The sequence below is a fragment of the Vicugna pacos genome, chromosome 8, assembly GCF_048564905.1.
Source record: "Vicugna pacos chromosome 8, VicPac4, whole genome shotgun sequence".
In the NCBI taxonomy this organism is placed as follows: domain Eukaryota; kingdom Metazoa; phylum Chordata; class Mammalia; order Artiodactyla; family Camelidae; genus Vicugna; species Vicugna pacos.
This window is the reverse complement of record NC_132994.1, coordinates 12,550,321-12,573,098: the sequence shown is the minus strand read 5'-3', so window position 1 is coordinate 12,573,098 and position 22,778 is coordinate 12,550,321. Positions and strand designations below refer to the sequence as shown.

Below are 22,778 nucleotides of genomic sequence, written 5' to 3'. Positions count from 1 at the left end.
CTCAAGTATTTTTAATTCCCACATTTAATCCCAAATTGCAGAAAGGGACTGAAGCCTAACAATATATAATTCCAGAAACCGGCAAGTGGTCTTCTAGTCACTCCCCTGATAAGAAACTCTTTGGGATCCCAAACTATTTCTTAAGAACTGTATTTCTTAAGTCACCGTTATATAAATCAACTCTAATGTGTCAATTACAACCATACACAAAAACAGTCCTAAGACTGATACTCACGAGCTTTATGTAACAGTCTCTGGACCTCTTGGTAACAGCATTCTTTCATTTCAGCTGCTCCTTTGAGATTGCAGGAGACTTTGACAGTCCTTCAAAGCTCTTATTAGCATTTGCTCCACTTTGTAAGCAGAGTTTGCAGACCCTTAAAACCAAGGAGTCACATTTTTCTATAAAGTCGTAACAAGAAAAATTACAGCAATGTATTTGCTTCATAATCTCCAGAAACACAATGATAGAAAGCTAGATTCTGCCACAACAGCAACGATGTGAAGCAATGAAGAGTTTTCACAAAAAGAATCAGTATGACATGATACAGATTGTTATATGCTACTGTGTTAGAATTCATCACTTTTTGGTGCAGTTTCGGAGACAAAATTGATCATTCTTAAAAAAAAAAAAGGTCAGTTTGCATTATGTGTTCACAAGGAACATAATACCTCAAAAGGCATTACTAGCAGGAAACAGATTAAGATGTCTTTCTGCAGCTAAAAAAACACTGATACTATTATGACAAATATGATGCTCACACACCAGATGCCAGTGTTGAGCCTGTGACTTGCATTACCTCATTAATTCTCAGGCACCTTATGAGGGGGAGGACGCTTCATTATCCCCATTTTAGAGATGAGGAAACTGAGGTTTAGAGAGGCAGGCCTTACATGGGGACAGAAATGGTATCTAAAATCAGCTCTGTCCAATTCCAGGGCCTGAGTTCTTCATTGTTAGTCTCTTTCATGAATTGTTGTAGATTCACCAAAATTCGTTAAAAGAATTTTTTTAAACCCACAGACACAGTAGGCTGTGTGTATTATTTTTAAAGTCATTGGCAAATTAACAGAGAACATTTGGGGCAATTACAGGACAGCAAGAACCGAAGGCAAAGGCAAGTTTTACCTAAGTTGTAAAATCCAGAACCAGTCACTCTGGGGAGACTCCATAAACGTTTATTGGTAATGATGGAGAAATTATGATTTTATATTATTCTTGATTCGTGCTATTTTTGCAACTTTAAAGTCCTCCCTGTGTGAATATATTTCCCAATAACTCTGCTTTTCATTCCCACACAACCATCAGTCTTTAAGCCAAAGTATTCTCTAGCTAAATGTGGCCAAGCAGATCCCAATTCCTAATGAATCCATTTTTGTTTAGAACACAGCCCCCAAAGGCTGGCTTCCATGGACTTGAACATGGTAGCTATGAAGTAAATAAAGGAGAAAGGGTGGCAGTATCCTGCATACACACTCACCTCTTAGCCGCTAGAGAAGGTACATACACTTGTTCTACATAGTGATGATCCAAACTTGAGCACCTCTATTTTTTGTTCGTGGAGGTACTGAGCTATACCCTCCCTGCAAAAAGTGTTCACTTAGTATGATTCAGATTTCATTTTGCTCATTTAAGACTACAACAGTGCTCATATTGAGTACATCTTAAATTTGACAGCATATCCACTCAGCAACATTTACACAATGTTTCCTATTTTGTTAAAGATCCCTTATAAGCAAAGATGACCCCAAAAAACTGATTCTACAACTTCATCTATTAATATTTTGAAAGAAGCTACTTCAAAGATGACTTTTATTAAAGATTATAATTATATGGCTTAGAGTGAAAACTCAGTTTCTTTTAAATGATCATTCTCCCCATCATCTCACTAGATTCAAAAATAATAATTACATCATTTAAAGAAAAGAAAAATGTGAGAGCAACTTATTAATATAAATTAAGCAAATTTATCTGAATTGCCTTGTAGAAAACTGACAATTCCTCTACCTAAATAAACACATCCCCTCACCTGGAAGTTGTATCCACATGGCTTTATGACACATCCGCTTATGTCATGTAACCAGAGGACTACAAGATTCCTTACCAATCTACAGGCAACTCCTGGACCATAAATAAGAGAAAAGCTGGCCTGTATCAAGACATTTCTTTCATATGATTATGGCAAAAAAGTGATGAGTAATTCAAGAGATCATGATGATAAATGGTGAAGTGATACAGTAACATTACTGAATGTTTTCTGCATGCTGTATTCCATTCCAAAAGCTTAACATTATTAACTCATTCAAACATAACAATTCGGTGAGTTGGATACCGACTTCAGTAGAAAACTGAAGAGAGAGAAGAAATTTGTGCAAGACCACAGTCCTAGCCAGGTGTCAGCCAGGATTCTGATTCCTACCAATTCTTTAAAAATACGAAGAGAGAAAGAGGAGAAAATGCAGGTTGTGAGTTGTAATTCTTTTCCACATCAGAAATCCCACAAGCACTGCTCTTTCCATAAAGACTGATGGAAAGCATTAAGACTTCTCTGGTTAGGATAATCATGCTATCAGCTGCCCCATCCCAGCCTCCTCGGAACAACGTTCCCTGCATCCCCCAGGGAGACTTGGGGGCTTCTTTTCCTGAGCTCCCGTAATAACACACACACATACACACACCTGTATACATATACATGCACACATATACACACATCCATCCTGTACACAGCGATGATCATACTGCATGTCTTGCTATTAGACTACTGACGCTCAGGGACCACATCTTTTATCTGATTTTTCTTACACCTTGAACATTTGAATGATTAACTGATTAAATTTCTCATCTAGTCTTTGGAATCCCAAACTGCTCTTTAAAAAGTAAAGCTGCACTGTGAAGAGGTAGGGGGCGATGGGGTTGTGGATGGCTGCACACCCAAAATCACTGGGATTCGACCGCCGTGGTCTGTGGAGCCCAGTGGTAACGTCCTGACGTGGGGAGTTGAGGAAAGCTGCAGGAAGAACACGGGCACACTGAGGACCCATGGAGAAAGCATCTCCAAACAAGACTTAGAGCTGCTGGAGGAGAGTAGAAGGAGAGCGAGCCAAAAATCCAGTCCATGAAACAGAAAGGAAACAGGCGGGCTGAGAAGCCCTGGTCTGAAGCCAGATGCGCTGGGTTTTGCACTTCTCATATGACTACATCCTGACCCACCGTGGAGATGGAAAAGCGGGATGGGTGGTCTCCTTCAAGTCCCCAGGCTCATGTGGCCCACTTTCAAAAAGAGGGGAGACGGTGGTAAGAAGAATAATTATTCTGAAAAATGCCCATGTCCAAAACCCCAGAAACTGTGAATACGTTACCTTATGTGGCAAAAGGGACTCAGCTGAAGTGATTAAAGACCTTGAGATGGGAAGGCTTAAACCAGGTAGACCCAGTCTAATTACATAAATCCTTACACTTGGAGAACCTTCTCCAGATGTGGTCAGTGAGAGGGAGCTGTGACTCCTGAGGGAGACAGAGACACAGCATCGCTGGCTTTGAAGACGGAGGAGGCACCACAAGCCAAGGAATGTCAGCAGCGTCTAGAAGCCAGAGGAAACAAGGATAACCCCTAGAGAATCTTCTAGAAAGGAATGCAGCCCTGCTGATGCCTTGATATTAGCCCAGTGAGACGTGTGTTGGATTCCAGACCTACATACTGTAAAATAATACATCTGTGTTGTTTTCAAGCCACTACATTCAGGGTCACTTTTTTTGGCTGCAGTAGAAAAGTATCCAGGGGTGTTCGAGTTCTAGGTCACGTCTGCCCCTTGAGGGCAGGCAGAGAGGAAGCCCACATCTGACCCTGACAGCTCAACGGAGGCTGAAAGGAACTGGACGGAAGACTTTTTAAAGATGAGAACACCAGAGAGCGCACCTAATGTGAAAGTTTGAGAGGGTACATCTTCTTCATCTTTGGAGAAACACTGCTCTAATTCTAAACCCCACCCCAAGCTTCTCGTCTAGGAAGCCTGCTTTGAGCCAGCTGAGAACATCTAAAAACAAACAGAATAAAGGCCACACTGTTAGGTGCTCCTAAATGGCTTCTGCTGTCCATCCCAATCCAAGGGCAGAAGAGTCTGCAAAGCTCTCTGTAACCCAACCTGTGCTCAGGCAGCAGGGAAACCACAGCTACACACCGAAGGATTAAAAAAAAAACCAGTAAGATCACTCTCCCATTTCTGCCAGTACTTCTAGGCAAAGAAAGCAGGAATCAGAAGACAAAAGTTAGTGGTATGAAACACTTTAAGAACTCTTTGTGGGAAGTATCTTGATTTTGGCAATTTTCTCCATGAATTAAGAGTGAAGTTAAGCTGCGTGAAGGATGGACATCATACACACACTTGTATAGGTTGTTACCCATCCTAAAACCGTATGAGATGAACTGAGTGGTTGCTGGGAAATTTAAGTTCTAAAGGAAAGAAGTGTATTTTTATCCTTGTAAAAAGTTAGAATAATGACTATGTAATATAGAAAAAAAAAACCTGATGTAAAATGAGAAAAAAATAACCAGTTTGTGCTTGAGTTTCATTGACTATTTTGTCTCATAATCATAGGGAAGTGGATTACTTTTATAAACAAATCAAATCATTATGATTCAAGGAAAATCTAAGACAATTGAGCTTAAGTTCTTAAGATGACTGGACTCTCAATTAAAAAACAGCTCAGTGAGGTCTGTAAATGTTTTAACATCTGTTTTAATGATTTAACTGTCAAACTAAATTATCCTCAACTTGCAACTGTTCTACCTGAAGAAGCCTACTGGTTCCTTTCTCTGTTTCAGAATCTTAAAATGACAGAATACGTGTGAAACCCTAGAAGTCACTCAAACCCAACAACTTGCCTGATGGGAGACACATCCTTGATGGGTATTTTCCCTTTTTAAAAGGCTCCAACTGATAGAGTATTTTTCCTTACAGAATCTGCTACAGACCAGTTTATGGTCTAACTCATGCTACCAACAGGAAAGACAGAGAATAAAGTGTGTATTCCTTCTGTGCCCACGACACGTCAGATACTGTGGGAGGTGCTTTCCATATTTTTAAAGAATTTACTCTTCACGTCATCCCACAGAAACACTATGAGCTACGTTTTATACATAAAAAAACAAGAGGCTCAGATACAGGATAATACTACTTCCTCTCTGACTAAAATAACTGAAAGTCAGTGCTACACAAGTAAATATTTCAAAGAGAAACTGTCTCATAAAGTGAATGACGGGGCTATACAAGACAAAAAAGAGTAGGTAAGATGCATTTTTGCTTTTCAAATGCACTGTCAATAATCCAAATTTTTAATAGTAGACTAAAAATAACTAATAGATTTATTATAAGGAAATATTTTAATAATAAAATAATAGTAAAATAAATAACGTAAACAATAGATTACATTATTTAATTTGGGAAAATTATGAAAGTTACGTGAGTGTGCATACATGTGAATGGCAAGCTAAATTAGTAAATATGAAAATCTACCTATTTTTCTCATTTAATCTAAATACTGCTATTAACAACTATATGTATAAGGTGTTTAGCCTTATTATTTAAATATAATGTAATGATCTGGTACTAACTTTGTCTGATGTATACAGTAGAAAATATATTTGAATACATTTTATGTTAAAAATCAGCATTAGTGAAATTTTGCTCTTTCATTTCTGCTGAGGCTTGAAGTGGTGAGTGGACAAACTAAATGGTCAACAACAGAAGAAGGTTTAAACTTTTCTTATATAACGGAATACCTTATAGCCATTAAACAATATTTTTAACATAATTAAGGATATAGGACATCATGATATAATGCCAAATGGAGGGAAAAAAACAGGAAACAGAAACACACACAGGAACATCCCAAAAGTGTAAAAATAAAATGAAATACATATACACTTAGGTACTCAGAGATACGTATGATAAGGAACAGTCACTGTTTCATGGAGCTTACAGTTTAGTGGAACCTTTTCTGTTTTTCCAATTTTGCTCATTTTATCCTATTTTATATTATAATTAATTTGTCTGTTTGTTTTATTTCTCATTAGCCTGTAAGCTTCTGGGGAACAGGGACCATCTCTTGGTTGCAATTGCAGAGACCTTTGCAGTATTTGGCATTCACAAAGTCTGCTGGGTTAAACTGAATGAAGTGTAAGGTAGTCTATGATTTTACTTTGAGAATACTTTCTATATTATTTAAAATTTGTTATTATTTGAAGACACATTTATAGCAATAGTAGTCCAAAAACACATCTGAACACAATCCTATCTGAATGGATTATCTGCAATTTCAGCAATTTTTTTCTCTTTAAATGGGTTTATATTCTAATTGGGAAAGAAAAAAAGAAAAGAAATTCTATCTCATTGTAATGTGCACACTTCACATTCTGCTAAAAAAGAATGAGACAAGACTTAACAAATGTCAACTGGGATATTCAGGTCATGTTTCCTATTAAAATTAAATACGCCTAAAGTGAATACACATAATTTACAGATTTTCTAAAATGTCTATATATTTTGTAGTTTGTTACCCTTCAGTATGATATTGATATTTTTCACCAGAAGGTATTTTTTGCCGTCATTAAAAAACCCATCTGGAGACTTTTAAATTTCAATCCATTGAAATTTTAAAAGAGAGACATGCTTTTTCATTGGAGATGTACATGGAAAAAAATGTAGTAGCAAATAATGAGCTCTCTGAAGCACAGAAAACTAACGACAGCTGGGGGAGACATTTAAAAGTGGACATGGTCCAATTTTAGAATATGGAGAAATGAGGAAATACAAACAGCTTACTGTGTCCCTATGACGCATCCCACAACGCACTAGGGCATTGCACTCGCAGACGTGATGTCATGTCATCCCTGTATGTTAGATTGATCATCCCCATTTTTCAGACATGAAAATTGAGATTTATAAAGGAAAGTAACTTTCCCAAGAAAACACAGCTACTGTGCAGTAGATTCGAACCCTAGTCAAACTGAATAAAGCCTTTTTCTCTAATGTCATTATGCCTCTCAGGAAAGAAACACTGGTGGTAAAGACCAGTTGAAGGCCTGAGGACCAAGTTTAGAAATAAGCTGCTAGTTATGTAATTTAAATGACAGGAGAGGCTTAAGGACCAAAGTTCTCCTTGAAGGGGAGAGAATTTCATGATCTCAGATGGGCTGAGCTTGGCCTGATGAGGAAAGCTTCTAGAAAGTGACATTTGCCTCAGTCTCACAGGAAGCACCAGTCAGAAAGCCACTAGCTTTTGGGTAGCAGGTAGACTTGGAGCCAGTCTCCAGAAGAATATCCAGTAGGCATGGAGCCAGCTCCCAGGAGGAGGCTGGGGTCAGGAGGAAGGCAAACGGTGAGCCATACCTAGTATCAATCCTCAGCGGCATGACCTTCACGTGACGGCTTGCTGTGTCATCGCCTGACTTAATCGCTTCCATCAGTATCTGTATCCTTCTCCATTAATGAAACTAAATTCTTTATCTGTGTCTGATGGTGTCTTTCCGTCAACACACATCCTGTTGCCACAACCTTCCAAAGGTCATTAAATACCTGCTTCCCGTGAATGCAATTCCAGTCATATCAGCCCTGGTCGATCTGCTTACATGCCCAGGACACTTTTCCTCACTCTTCAGACCTTACAGGTAATCCTACACTCCTTATGAGTCTTCTGGACTGATTTTCTTAGGTTCATTCAGGCACCTTTTCTCTATATTTAGGTTGTAGTGTGCACATATCCCCATTGTACTGGTGTCTCAGTAATCATGTTGTTCATGTCTCTCCCCACTAAACTGGTATCTTTCACCTGACAGTTCTTTAACCTCAGCCTTTAAAGAAGGCTCAGTATTCATTTGTTAAATGAACCCACTAGTCATTGTTTTCATCCCTTAAGGAACATATGGTTTGAATACTGGCAATTTAACAATGAATTAAGACTTACGCAAAATATTGTCAAAGGATGACAGTGATGAAAGCATTTTGAGGGGGAAGAAAAAAGAATAACAGTGTAAAGAAATAAAAACAGTAATAGCTAACACTTCCCGAGTACCGTGTACCAGATGGCGCTCTGCTAGTTTTACATGTATTAATTCATTTAACCTTCATGACATTATGCAAAAGGACTGTTATTTTCCCCCATTTGCAGAGGAAGATTAAATAACCATCAGATCACACAGCAGACAAGGTGGAGGTGGGATTTGAATCCAGGCAGTCTGGCTCTAGAACCACCATCAGTCAAAGTCCTTCCTGTTAGTGATTTATATGTTCCTCTCCATTTAATCCCAGGAAGCAGTCTGGAAAATAGGAGGAACAGGCAAGGAGGGGAAGTCAAGCTGAACCTCCTTTGTCTGGTCTCGGCTCTGCAGGTGAGCAGCAGGGTGGATGCGATCAGGGCTGTGTGTCTGAGTGCCTTGTGAGGAATACAGAGATGAATGATGCCAACATTATCCACATGTGGGCTGCTCCTTCACATCAGCAGGTAGCAGAAATAGGTACCCCTCGCCTAGTTTTGCCTGTGTTGAGTATTTGGGACTCTATTTCTTCCATAACATTTTAGAACCAACTTGTCAAGTTTCAAGAAAAAACCCTGCTTGGATTTTGTTTGAAGTTGGACTGAATCTATAGACCAATTAGACAATAATTTACTATTGTAATCAATCTCCCTATGAACATAATCTTTTAAAAAAATCATTTAAATTGTTTTTCTAATAATTTTCAGTTTTATAATTTTTCCATAAAGGTCTCAAATGATTGTTTAAAGATTTCCATATATCACTTTTCCCATTCTTTTTCATAGGTTACTACAAGACACTGAATATAGTTCCCTATACTATACAGAAGAAACTTGTTGTTTATCTATTTTATACATAGTATTTAGTATCTGCAAATTCCTGAAACATTATGCTGTACACCAGAAACTGACACATTGTAAACTGACTATACATCAATGAAAAAGAGAAAAAAAAATTATTTCCACATATCTATAATTGCTAATTTAGACACTGATTTTAAAAAAAATTGTATTTTCAGTTATGTTTGATATTTATAACACTGTTAAACTCACCAATTAATTCTAATAAGCAACATATAGATTAAATTGGGTTTTATATGTAGGAAATCATACCGTTTATCAATAAATGACATTTTTCTTTCTTTTCTCCTGTTCTTATAACCTTGTAATTCTTATTTTCATGTTTCTGTACAGGCTAGGACATCTGATACAACAATAAACATAATTAGTCACAGTGGGTTTCCTGGTTTCTGATTTTAAAAGTGATGCTTCCAACGCTTACTGTTAAATATAATATTTGTTGTTGATTTTTGGCAAATAACCCTTATCAGGTAAAGGAAAGTTACTAATTTACTAAGAATTTTATTTTTTTCTTTTAATTATTATCAGGTGCTGAGATGTTTTTGTTTTTGCTTTTCAAGGGATATTTAATACCTAGGTAGAAAACGTGCGTATCTAACACGTATGAAAATTTTTGAAAGTTCCTTCTGCCTTCACTGAGATGATTATGTAGCTTTTCTTCTTCCAGTCAGCTAATGTAATGAATTATATTAATAGACTGTCCAATGTTAAACTAATCTGTCATTCCTGGAATATAGTTAATTGGGTCTGGACTCAGTGTGCTATAAGAACTTCACATCTAAGTTTATGAGTGAGGATGGCCTACAGTTTTCTCTTGTTGAATCGTCCCTGTCTGGCTTTAAAGTTATACTAACTTCATAAAATGAGAGAGGGCAGGCTCCTTCTTCTATTTTCTGGAAGAGTTTGTCTATAAAACACTGAACTCCAGTAGAACTTAACTATAAAATCAATTGGGCCTCATGTTGTCCTTAAGCAAAGATAAGCTATTGGCTCAATTTCTTTCAAACTACAAGAATATTTGAGTTTTCTTTTTCTTCTTTGGTCAATTTTGATCATTTTATTCTTCTAGGAAAGTCAGAAGTGCACAATTAATTGACATTCACAGAAATCAAATTCAGAGGTTTGGGGGGACAGAGAGAACAAATAAAAATGTAGAGCAAATCATGCTGTACACTAGAAACTGACACAACATTGTAAACTGACTGTATGACAATAAACTTTTTAAAATTATCAAAATTAAAAAAAAAATGTAGAGCAAATCCAGAAAATCAGATCCAGAAATCCAAAATCAAAAATGTGGCACTGGTAAAAGATGATCCACCCCAGCAAAGATATCAGTGACAACCAGGTCTGCCAAAAATCTCCTTGCGAGTAAAGAACCAATGAAACTACCGTAACACTGAGAACACGTCCCCTTTTTTGTACTCTCTTGATGTTTTCACAAATGCAGTTTAGAGTACTCAGTCTTAGGACAGTAATTACTTTTGAATGAACCACTTACTATTACCATAGCCTACCTGATCTTCAGCAAACTCTAGATTATTTTCTAAACTGTATTTTTTCCCCACATTCCTTTGTGTTCATATGAAGAAATCTTTGGTTCCATTTTTCACCTTTTTCCCATTAAATCAGTATCCCAATTTAAGGAAGATGTTAATCACATTGCATAGAACTATGACACTAAGTCAAATCATGCTTCACTCTTAACTAAAACTGAATATTGGGTTTTCATGTACGTCAATCAGAAAGGAAAAAAAAGATTACAAATCTATATATGTATGTGACTGATCTGCTTTGGCCATGTATCTTTTCTTCCTACAAATTTCTGAAAAGAGAGGTGAGGTAAAGCAAAGAGATCTAAGGAACTTACAAGTTAAAAACTTACACAGCATCACTTCATAACACCTCCAATTAACTCCCTCTCCATTCAAAACTTCACACTAGAGAACTGTTGTTACCTTCAAGAGTCCTTTAGAATCGTGGAAGAAAAAAACTACTGCTTGCTATGTTTTCTAAAATGCCATAAGGGGTTTGGAATATAAACTTCACAATTTCTAAAAGCCTTCTAAAAAGTACTCAAGTTAACATTTTCAGAAAACAACAGCTGTCTTCAAAGAAGTGACACTTATTCATCTTTATGACCAAGATAAATTCAATCAGTGGTCACACCAGGCTCCCAAACTTCTACCGATACTCAAGATGACTGAGAACTGATTACTCAATAATCAACTTCACAACCGAAGGGAATTTCAAAGTCAACTAAGAAGCCCCCTAAATGACAGATGGCCTATAAAATATTTTTTCAGGCGTATGGAAGAAACAGTAAATGTCGAGAAGGCCTTAAGTGATGAAAGTACTGTTTAGAGATAGAGTGAGAGAAAAAAGGGGGTTGGGAGACAGTTCATTAATTGAGAAGAACAAAGAAGAACAGTAAAGCAAGAATATGCGACCATCACAAAAGCGTTCACAGCTGGCGTTCAACCACATCTAATTTTTCTTGAGCTGTTAAAAGGTCATGTCCAATTTTCACTCTGACATTTTAGAGGTTCCCAAAGCCTCCATCATCATGGTGTCAACTGAAACAGAGTTGGCCCATTTCCCTAAAATATCAGCCCCTGCAAACAAACTAATCTAAGAACCACTACGTTTTCTTCTCCCCACTGAAACAGACACATTTATAGAAAATATAAAGATGGCACAGTAACAAGAAGGCTAGGCAACAGGAAGTTGAAAACAAAGATGAGAGCAAAAACAGACCTGCAGTCAGGAACTCGCCGCCTTCCCCTGTGCCCAGAAGGAAACTCGCAGCTTAAGGGTGTAACAGCATCCTCTCTGAGGGCTCACGTTGTAAGCTCTGCCTAACTAGCAAACAATGCGCAGTCTCGAAGTGCTCCAAGTAAAATAAGATACAATTTCCCTAAAGGTTTTATGACTACTTCAAATCCATCCACAATTAAATCAAATAAAATAATCACTAGTAAAACTAAAAACCAGGCACATAGTAAGTCCAGAGAAACCAGTTAGTGACTACAAAGTACTTGGCACAGAACAGTCAGCTGTGCTTTCTTCATGCTGTTATTTTTAACTGAGTCCTTTTAACTGAGTCAACTACACAACAAATTGTTTTTTAAAAAAACCTACATTTCTTTCCAAAATATATCATCACAATGAATCTTATCTGTCTAGGAGCTTTTTGCTCATGTTTCTTGAGACTGTAAGAGCAATTTTAAAAAAGAGATCGTATATAATTAACTTGCTATATATTTCACTTGTCATATTTAATGTTGTTTTTAACGTATCACTTTTCCATTCTTTCAGAGCATAGCAAAATAAAAAATGTAAAGGATATTAAAATATAGAAAAGATTCCTTGAGTTATATTTCTGTCTTTTAGGTGAGGATCTGGTTATCTTACAAAAGAAAGTTATTTACCAATGCTGGGAAATAACATTACAAAGTGAACATGAAATGAATGATCAAAACCTTCACACTCAGAACTCACAGCATACGGACATACCATCTAACAATTAGTTACCTATATTGTCTTTGAAGAACTGTAAATGAGGCCAATAAGTCTGCCAGCCAAATTTCTCCCATCAGTAATATGGAAGTTTACTGGTATTTGAAAACTTAGACTATCTACCACCTTTTAAAAAGATATAGAGTGAAATCTTCTAGTTCTTGAAGGAAAAAAAAATACTATCACAAACATAATGTTATAAATAATGCCTACTTATATTAAAAAAACTGGCCAAAATTTATAACAATATCAACTGTTGCATAATTTGATAATTTTATAATGCTTACAAAATTATCTTGCTGCTTAAAAAAAGGGGTTATTCAGCTAGGGATTATTTATAGTGTTTTTAATCAGTAAAACTTGTATCAGTCACATATTAAAACAGACAAAAGCCATCATAAAACTAACTCTAAGGGTCTCAATTCTGGGGTTTTGGGGGGGGAGATGGGCAGTAATTAGGTTTATTTGTGTATTTTTAAATTTGTGTTTGAGTGTGTGTGGAGGTACTGGGAATTGAACACAAGACCTTGTGCATGCTAAGCATGCACTCTACCACTGAGTTATACCCTCCCCCAGGTGTCCCAATTCTTCACAAACTTGCTCACAAATATTTACTGTAAATGTTTTTCAACTTTTACCAAAGACATGGCATCTGTTTTTCCGCTGGAGACAGATTTTCAGGAAGTTTAGCAATCTGGAAGCAGGTGGCCAAGGTTCAATGCTACCTACTTGCTGTGTGATCTTGAGCAAGCTGCTAAACCTCTCTGTGCCTCAGTCCCTTTATTTGTAAAAATGGAGACTAAAGTAGTTCCTACTTTATAGTATATTATGGTATCATATTTCCTTACAGTTCTGTGTTAATAATATTGTAAATGAAAATAGTCCAAGAGTTTAGAATGCTGTCTGGCATAATAAATGTTGGCCAAACATCCTTTACTGTATTTTCACTTTTCATGGTCCCCATTTTCCTTAAACAGGCAACCAGTAAATCAACAAATGGTTAAAAAATGAACTAAAGGGAAAAAAACCCTTTAGAAAAAAATGTATCTCTTTCAAATTAATTACCTAGTTTGGACTTCAATGGCCCAATATTACCTGTAATTTAATTCCTATTACCTAACTCCAACAGTTTTAAAACCATGAAATGTATAAGATTTTTAAAAAATTACTAAAAATCTTGAAGATTCCTAGAACATTCATTTTTAGGACAGGCTGTTCCTATTACTTTCTTGAAGACCTACCAAAATGGATCTTTTAGTTGTGTAATAAAACACAAAGACAAAATAGAGACAGAGCTATAAAGAGCTAAAATGTCTGCATGATAATGAAAAAAACTGGTCTACAGCACCATTTTATGAACTGATACAGTTTCCTAAACAAAAACAAAGAAAGAAATGCGCACTGGACTTAATGCTGAATTGCTGACCAAGATGTTAAAACAAAAGCCAATTAACATCATCAATTGATAAGAGAAAAATGTATGTAACACGAATAAAAGAAGATGAACAAAATCACAGAATGAAGGACTGGCCTTCCAAAGGAAGGATGTGATTATCTGAAGAGTTTCTGTTTCCATGAAATAAGAGAGAGGAGGAGGAGGGGGAGGGGAGACAGAGACAGGAGACAGCCCTCCTATTGTTCTCATTTTACCATGGACTAGTTTTTTTGAAAAAGAGACCTTGGCACAGGCAGAGTTGACTCTCGTAGAGCCTCTTAACGTCCTCTAGACCTACAGACCCTGCTGATTTTTATGCAGATGCCTGTATCTGTCCCACATGTAGTTTTATGCAGGCAGACTCACAGGCATGCAAACAAATGACAAGGGGATCAAGAGAGATCAGAGCAGAAGTGAGAAGCTGAGCTGGACATTCTCTAAGATTCTTTTTTTTTTTAACTTCATATGTTCTGCCCCAATTTTTCATTTCTTTTGTCTGCCATCTATTTTTGTAAGACATACTCAATTACAACTCATAAGTGGACGTAGCTAGTTTTGAAAAATACTTTCTTTTCTCTAATTAGTCTGCTAGATTTATTACAGTAGCATTATCTCAACACTAAAGGATCCTGAATTAGGATTATGTAAATCCCACGAACTGAAGCCATAAGATCCAAGAGGATTATCCTTTGAGTTTCAGGTAATATCATGGTAAAGAATCTTCCCTGTATGATTTTATTATACTTCCTAGGTTTTTTTTAATTTTATACAATTTTTAAAGGTTACTTTTCATTTATAGTTGTTACAAAATATTACCTATATTCACTATGGTATACAATACATCCTCGAGCCTATTTTACACCCAATAATTTGTACCTCCCCCCCCCACCAACTGGTAACCACTAGTTTGTTCTCTCTGTGAATCAGCTTATTTTTTGTTATATTCACTAGTTTGTTGTATTTTTTAGATTCCACATATGTGATATTATACAGTATTTGCCTTTCTCTGGCTTATTTCACTTAGCATAATGCCCTCCAAGACCATCCAAGTTGCTGCAAATGGCAAAATTTTGTTCCTTTTTATGGCTGAGTAGCATTCCACTGTATATCTCTCTATATAAATATTACAGCCTCTTTATCTGTCATCTGTTGATGGACACTTAGATTGGTTCTGTATCTTGGCAATTATAAATAATGTTGCTACGAACACTGGGGCCCATGTATCTTTTCAAATTAGTTTTTTTTTTAATATATACTGAAGAGTGGAATCACTGAGTCATATGATAGTTCTATTTTTAGTTTTTTTTAGAAACCTCCACACTGTTATCCACAGTGGCTGCACCAATTTACATCCCTACCAACACAGTACAAGGTCCTCTTTTCTCTACATTCTTGCCAACATTTGTTATTTGTGTTCTTTTTTGAGGATAGTCATTCTGACTGGTGTGAGATGATTTCTCATTGTGATTTTGGTTCACATTTCCTTGATGATTAGTGATGTTGAGCATCTTTTCATGTGTCTGTTAGCTATCTTCATTTCTTCCTTGGAAAAATGTCTGTTCAGTTCTTCTGCCCATTTTTCAATTGGGTTGTGGTTGTTTTGTTGAGTTGTATGAACTGTTTATATATGTTGGGTAATAATCCCTTACTAGTCACATAATTTGCAAATGTTTTCTCCCATCTAGTAGGTTGTCTTTTTGCTTTGTTGATGGTTTCCTTTGCTGTGGGAAAGCTTTTAAGTTTGATTAGCTCTCATTTGTATATTCTTGCTTTTATTTCCTTTAGTTTATGAGATGGATCCAAAAAATAGTGCTGCAATTTATGTCAAAGAGTGTTCTGCCTATGTTTTGCCCTAGGAGTTTTATAATATCGATCTTCCATTTACGTCTTTATTCCATTTTGAGTTTATTTTTGTATATGGTGTTAGAAAATGTTCTAATTTCATTCTTTTATATGCAGCTGTCCAGTTTTCCTAGCACCATTTATTGAAGAGGCTGTCTTTTCTCCATTGTATATTCTTTGTCTCCTTTATTATTTGCCTCCTTTGTAGTAGATTAATTGACTATAAGTGTGTCGGTTTATCTGTGGGCTCTCTATCTTGTTTCCTTGATTAATGTGTCTGTTTTTGTGCCAGTGCCATACTGTTTTGATTACTGTAGCTTTGTAGGATAGTCTGAAGTCAGGGAGTGTGTTTTCTCTAGCTCTGTTCTTCTTTCTTAAGATTGTTTTGATTACTTAGGGTCTTTTGTGTTTCTATACAAATTTTAAAATTATTTGTTTTACTTCTGTGAAAAATGCCATTGGTACTTAGATAGAGATTGCACTGAATCTGTAGATTGCCTTGGACAGTATGGACATTTTAACAATACTGACTCTTCTAATCCAAGAATATGGTATATCTTTCCATCTGTTTCTGTCGTATTCAATTTCTTCCATCAGTGTCTTATAGTTTTCCACGTACAGATCTTTTGCCTCCTTAGGTAGGTTTATTCCTAGGTATTTAATTCTTTTTGATGCAATGGTAAATAGGATTGTTTCCTTAATTTCTCTTTCTAATACTTCATTGTTAGTGTATAGAAATGCAACAAACTTCTACATATTAATTATGTATCCTACAACTTCACCAAATTCATTGATGAGCTCTAGTAGTTTTCTGGTGACGTCTTTAGGATTTTTTGTGTGTGTTATCATGCCATGTGCAAATAGTGCCAGTTTTACTTCTTCCTTTCCATTTTGGATTCCTTTATATTTTTCTTCTCTGATTGCTGTGCCAGGAGTTCAAAACTATGTTGAATAAAAGTGGCAAGAGTGAGCATCCCTGTCTTGTTCCTGATCTTAGAGGAAACACTTCCAGCTTTTCACCATTAAGTGTGATGTTAGCTGTGGGTCTGTCACATGTGGCTTTTATTATATTGAGGTATGTTTCCTCAGTGGCAACTATCTGGAGAGGGTTTTTATCATAAACGGATATTGAATTTTATCAAAAGCTTTTTCTGTATCTATTGAAATGATCATATGGTTTTTATTCTGCAATTTGTTAATGTGGTATATTACACTGATTGATTTGTGGATACTGAAAAATCCTTGCATCCCTGGGACAAATCCCACTTGATTTAGTAAAATAAAGTCTTATCAACACTGGAAATTCTGCCTTATTTTTTTTTCTTCTAATTTTATTGTGATATGTATAATGATCTGACTTACACATACCATGAAATAATTATCACCATAACTTTAGTGACAGTCATCATATCATACAGATACAAAATTAAAGAAATAGAAAAAAAATTGTATTTCCTTTGATGAGAACTCTTAGGATTTACTCTCTTGACAACTTTCATATATAACATACAGCAGTGTTAATTATATTTACCATGTTGTACATTATACCCCTTGTACTTATTTATCTTATAACTGGACGTGTGTACATTTTGAATGCCTTCATCCAATTCCTCTCTCCCCACTCTCACCTCTAGCAACCACCAGTCTGATCTTTTTTTCTATGAGTTTTTTTTTGAAGTATAATTGACTTACAACATTATGTTAGTTCCTGTTACACAACATAGTGATTTTTATTTCTATACATTTCAAAATAATCACCATGATAGGTCTAGATAACAATTTGTCACCTCACAAAGTATCACATAGGTATTGACTATATTCCCCACACTCTATATTTCATACCTGTGACATTTATTTTGCAACTGGAAGTTCATACCTCTTCATCTCCCTCACCTATTTCTTTCCTCCATCCCCGCTCCCCTCTGGCAACCACATGTTCTCTGTATCTATAACTCTGTTTCTATCTTATGTTTGTTTGTTTTTTAGGTTCCACAGATAAGTAAAATCATACAGTATTTGTCTTTCTCTGACTTACTTCACTTAGTGTAATACCTTTTAGGTCCACCCATGTTGTCACAAATGGCAAGACTTCATTCTTTTTTTATGGATGGATAATAATCCATTGTATATTATACATACATACATACATACCATATCTTCTTAATTCATTCATCTATTGATGGGCACTTTGATTGCTTCCATATTTTGGCTATTTTAAATATTGCTGCAGTGAACACAGGGGTGTGTATATCTTTGCTAATCAGTGTTTTTGTTTTCTTTGGCTAAATATCCAGGAGTGGAACTGCTGGCTCATATGATAGCTCTATTTTTAATTTTTTGAGGAATCTCTATACTATTTTTTATAATGGCTGCACTAATTTCTATAGCCATCAACAGTGCATGAAGGCCTGTTTTCCTCCACATTCTGCCTTCTGTTTTTTTTCAAAGCATCATCATCCCATTTCAGCTAGCACTGTTATTTGTGACTCTCAAACATAAGCAGTGCTGTCACACCAGAGATCTGAGTTCTCCGGCAAATGCTGCTTCATCTCATATGTTTACACTGCAATGTCTGTTTCACAGTGGAGCTTATATTTCATTTTATTCCAGAATTTTGTTTCAGCACAACTTCATGTAATATTTTTCCTTTCCCCTTTAAAATGTAACTGAAGAAAACACCAAATCCAAAATATAGTTTAGAACTAAACAAAAATAAAAGCAACTGGTGGTTTTCAGTCTGACTAGCTAGAAAATTCTAATTCCTTTGGATTACACTGACGTGTGACAAACATGCACTGAGCTCACCTTATCAGAAAATGTTTCTATCACCAACTTGACAACATACGACTTTGCAAAAAAAGTTAGTATTTCAAACATCCAGTCCTCCAACATGTTTCATGCTGATTATATACAGATCACAGAACAATATATTTTGCAAAATAAAAAGGTATGAAGCTTTGGGCCTTCACAAGAGATCATTTACAAGACTTGTAAGAAATCCTCAAAAATAATTTAGTATAATAGTTTTAATTATATAATTAACTTGAAATGTATTTCAATACATGCAAAGATACTTTTCTCCTAGTTTTCAACATGAGCCTCACATGCATTTGAGACATATGACTAACCACTATTAATTCATCTCCTAATAAATACTTAAATATGATAAGCTTAATCAGACTGTAAAAGAATACTACAAAAATGTACTCTATTTGACCTTTCATTATCTTTAAATATGCCTGAAAAGATTTTGCATTCTACTTGCCAGATTCAGTGGGGCTATATTCATTAAAATAGAACCTCCTATTCCTAACATATCAGAAAAAAAGAGTTGCAAAAAGCAACTCTTTAAAATGACCATTCCTGGAAGAGAACAAAATAAAATCTATTTTTTCAGAGTGTTATAAGATGAACTCGGTTAGCTTTGTACTTTGTTTGCTGAAAATTAGTTATTGCTATGTTCACAATACATTAAAAGAGTCAAGGAAGCGTCTGGGCCCTGGAGACAGATGTGGTGTGGTTTCTGGTTCCTTTGCTTGCCTGCTCTCTAGCCTTAGGCAAATTAATTACCCTTCTTGAGCCTCAATTTTCTAATCTGTAAAAATAAGCATAATGGATACTTCATCAAGAGAGTCAAAGTATTAAATAAAAGAAAGTATGTAAGTTCCCAGCAGAGCAATGAGCACACAGTTGGTTCTGGAGAGTTATCTCTCCTTCCCCACCCATCCCAACTGCTTCTACCACCATTCGAGCACCCAGGCAAAGGAATGTCCAGTACATGAAGTCATTCATAGTATTCCCTTATCTTATTTTGATGTTTGTTAGGTCTGTAATGATATTCCCACTTTCATTCCTGATATTGGTGACTTATGTTTTCTCTCTCCTTCTGTTGATCAGTCTTGCTAGGGGTGATCACGTTTATAAATCTTTCCTAAGTACCAATTTTCTTTTTCTTTCATTTTAAAATTCCTGTGTCTCCTTTTTCTATTTTATTGATTTCTTTTCTTATCTTTATTATTTTCTACCTTCTGCTTACTATAGGTATATTTTACTTTTCTTTCTTTACCTGAAGGTGGAAATGTTGAACACTAAGTTTTTTTTCTTTCTAATATGAGCATTTATAGTTATGCATATATTCCTCTAAGCACTGTTTTAGCTGTTCTGCACAAATTTTATTTTGTGTGTTCATTATATTTAAGATTTTATCATATTCCTTGTTATTTCTTCTTTGAGCTGTCATTATTTAGAGTTATATTTTTAATTCACAAATATTTGTTATTTTCTAGGTGTTTCATTGCTATTAATATCTAATTTAATTTCATTGTGGTCAGACAACATATTGTGAACAATCTGAAATGTTTAAACCGTTATTAAAACTTGTCTATAGCATAGCATATAGTCTATCTTGGCAAACATTCTGTGTGCACAAAAAAAAAAAAAGGATGGTCTGCAGTGTTTAGTTATAGATTTGAGTTACCATCTGGTGGTATTTCCTTTCAATATGAAGAATTTCCTTCAGTATTTCTCAGAGTACAGGTCTGATGGCAGTGAATTCTCTCATTTTTTAATCTGAAAATTTTTTATTTTTCCTCTATTGTGAAGGACAGTTTGACTGAATATAAATTTCCAGGTTATTTTTTTTTCCTTCCCATTGTTTCTGATTAAAAATTAGCAAATATTTGTAGTATAATACTCTGTATGTAATGTTTCAGTTTTTTCTCTGGCTATCCTGTCTTTATCTATAGATTGTATGTCTTTGTATTTCCTGTCTTTCTCCTCTCCTTCTAAAACTTCACTTACAACATGACCTTTGCCACAGTATTAACAGAGTGTAATTGAGGACTACTCTCATCATCATTTGGAAGAAATAAAAGCCAATATGGAGTAATTAACAAGAAAAAGAAAATTGTATACTGAATTTCTGTTAAATGAATGCCGAGTTAGTGATTTAAAGTACAAGGTTAAAAAAAATAACACCAGATCATAAGAAACTTAAGTCACTCATTCAGGACATTTTTGTCTTATCTGGATCAATTTTTCTATTTTTGTCTATTCTGTAAGATATTCTAAAGCTATGGTCAGAAGTATGTTTTTAGCCTCATGTTTTTTTAAACCACAATTACATTCATCCAAGGAACAAGAAGGTCCCTGAGGATAGGGAAGGGTGAAAGGAGCAAAGAAGGTTAGAAAATAAGGAGTTAGGATTTCATTATGAGGATGATGGGACACCCCTGGGACAAGGAATTGCCAAGATCTAATCTGCACTTCAAAAAGGCCATTCCAGTTACTCTGTAAGGAAGCACTAATGAGAAGAAAGTGATAGTTCAGAGAAGAAAGTTGTGGTATTGACTGAGGTAGTAGAGATGCTAAGTTAACTGGCTGATTTAGAGACATGCTTTAGAGTCGTGCACCTCTTGGTGAACTGAATGCAGAGTGTAAGAGAAAGGCAGGCATTAATGAGGTTTCCCGGGTTTTGGCCTGAAGTAAGGATCACTGAGAAAATAATAGCGGGTTTGGGCATTTTTTTTTTTTTGAGACACTTACTAGACAGCCAAATTGAGATATGAAGTATATGAAGTAAGCAGTTAGAAATTTTGGAAAATTGAGAAAAGGATAAAGGAGAAAATTAAAAGCACTCATAATATAACCCCTAGACCTAGAAATAACAAACATCTGCTTATATTTTAGAATATTTCTTTTTAACCTTACTAACTGAATTTGAAAAGCCTTCTCTAAATGAATTTACCAAAGAATGACTATATATAAATGCCTCAAAAAGCAAATATAACCACAGAGTACAGCAGAAATCCCTTTCGAACATAGTTATTTAGAATCCAGTGGTTTCTCTGTCAAATCCAAAAAGAATTGTTCATCGATAGAATTACTAACATGTGGGATAGTATCCGTCATCTCTAAAAATATTCAACTATATTTTCTACTATAGCAAAATGATACTGTATGAACTGATCAACTATACCAAGAGAAAAATTATTAGCTATTTATCACTTAAGATTACAAATGGAGGTAAGAAGTGTATAACTCAGTGGTACAATACATGCTTAGCATGCACGAGGTCCTGGGTTCAATCTCCCACCATTAAAATAAATAAGTAAATAAACCTAATTACCTCTCCCCCCACCAAAAAAAAAGATTACAAACGATCAATATTTTATAAAATTTACTATTATTACCACATTTGGTTCATTCCTTGATCTTTCTGCAGTTAATCAGTGCAATTTGATCATTACTTCACCTTCCGATATAACTGGCAGTCTTTCCTTTTTAAAGAAGGAACAAATTCAACCTTGTACTGTATATAACCCTTAAAGGGCTCATGGAAATCAATGAAAAGGTGGTTGTTTTTTAGCTTAAATTTTAGACTATGCCATTAAGTTTTATATGCAAACATATGATCTAAAATGCTTTACTAGAATCATAAAAAGAATCATGCCAAGAAACTCCCCTCCTTCACAAAAGAAGGGATTTGAAAGTTCTAGAAATATACAGATTGGCCATTCAATAGTCCCTGAGCCATGAGGATTTACCAACCCCTGTTTTAAGCGAATAATTTTATATTTGCTCACCTGAAATTTAAAATATGAGGTCTACTTATATCTGCACAGTTAGGTTCTGGCCCCTTAAACAAAAGGTCACTTGACTACTTATGTTCCCTAAACCTCTACCCCGCTTCTGGGCTTCCCAACATTATGTGTTACTTCAGCCACTCCATGTATGAACAAAGCCCAGGCAATAAAACCACAGCCTTAAGCCCCAGGATAATTCATAAAAAGGCAGGGCGGTTTCATAAGAATTTTGCCAGGATTCAAGGAAATTTTTTTTTAATTTATATATATACACACATATATATAAACCAAAAAAAAAAGTGTAATGCAATAGAAGTTAGTTTAAAACCCTTAAAATGAAGTCTAGTCTGAGTAACACACAACGTTTGGAAGGAGGTCCTTGATGGTCCATTCAGGTCCGTGCTGCTTTATAAACTGAAGGTCACTCAGGAGCTGGGTACGTATGTGGTAGATCAACACCCATTATTCTGGTTTCTTTTGGAAGCAGTGTCCTCACCGACCTTAT

The 22,778-nt window shown here is 35.6% G+C and overlaps 1 protein-coding gene across 3 annotated transcripts in view; it reads right to left on the bottom strand.

Annotated features, from left to right (window-relative positions):
* Positions 1–22,778, bottom strand: part of BCKDHB (branched chain keto acid dehydrogenase E1 subunit beta) — a 195,891-nt gene that overhangs the window by 19,060 nt on the left and 154,053 nt on the right. Inside the window, exon 10 of one of the 3 annotated variants that reach the window (XM_072965536.1) lies at positions 19,146–19,284. The exons of the other annotated variants lie outside the window; for them this stretch is intronic. Within the exon in view, the coding sequence (XP_072821637.1) occupies positions 19,252–19,284 (33 nt within the window). The 3' untranslated portion in view covers positions 19,146–19,251. Of the gene's footprint in view, positions 1–19,145; positions 19,285–22,778 lie in introns of those variants that run through there. 3 annotated transcript variants of the gene reach the window in all.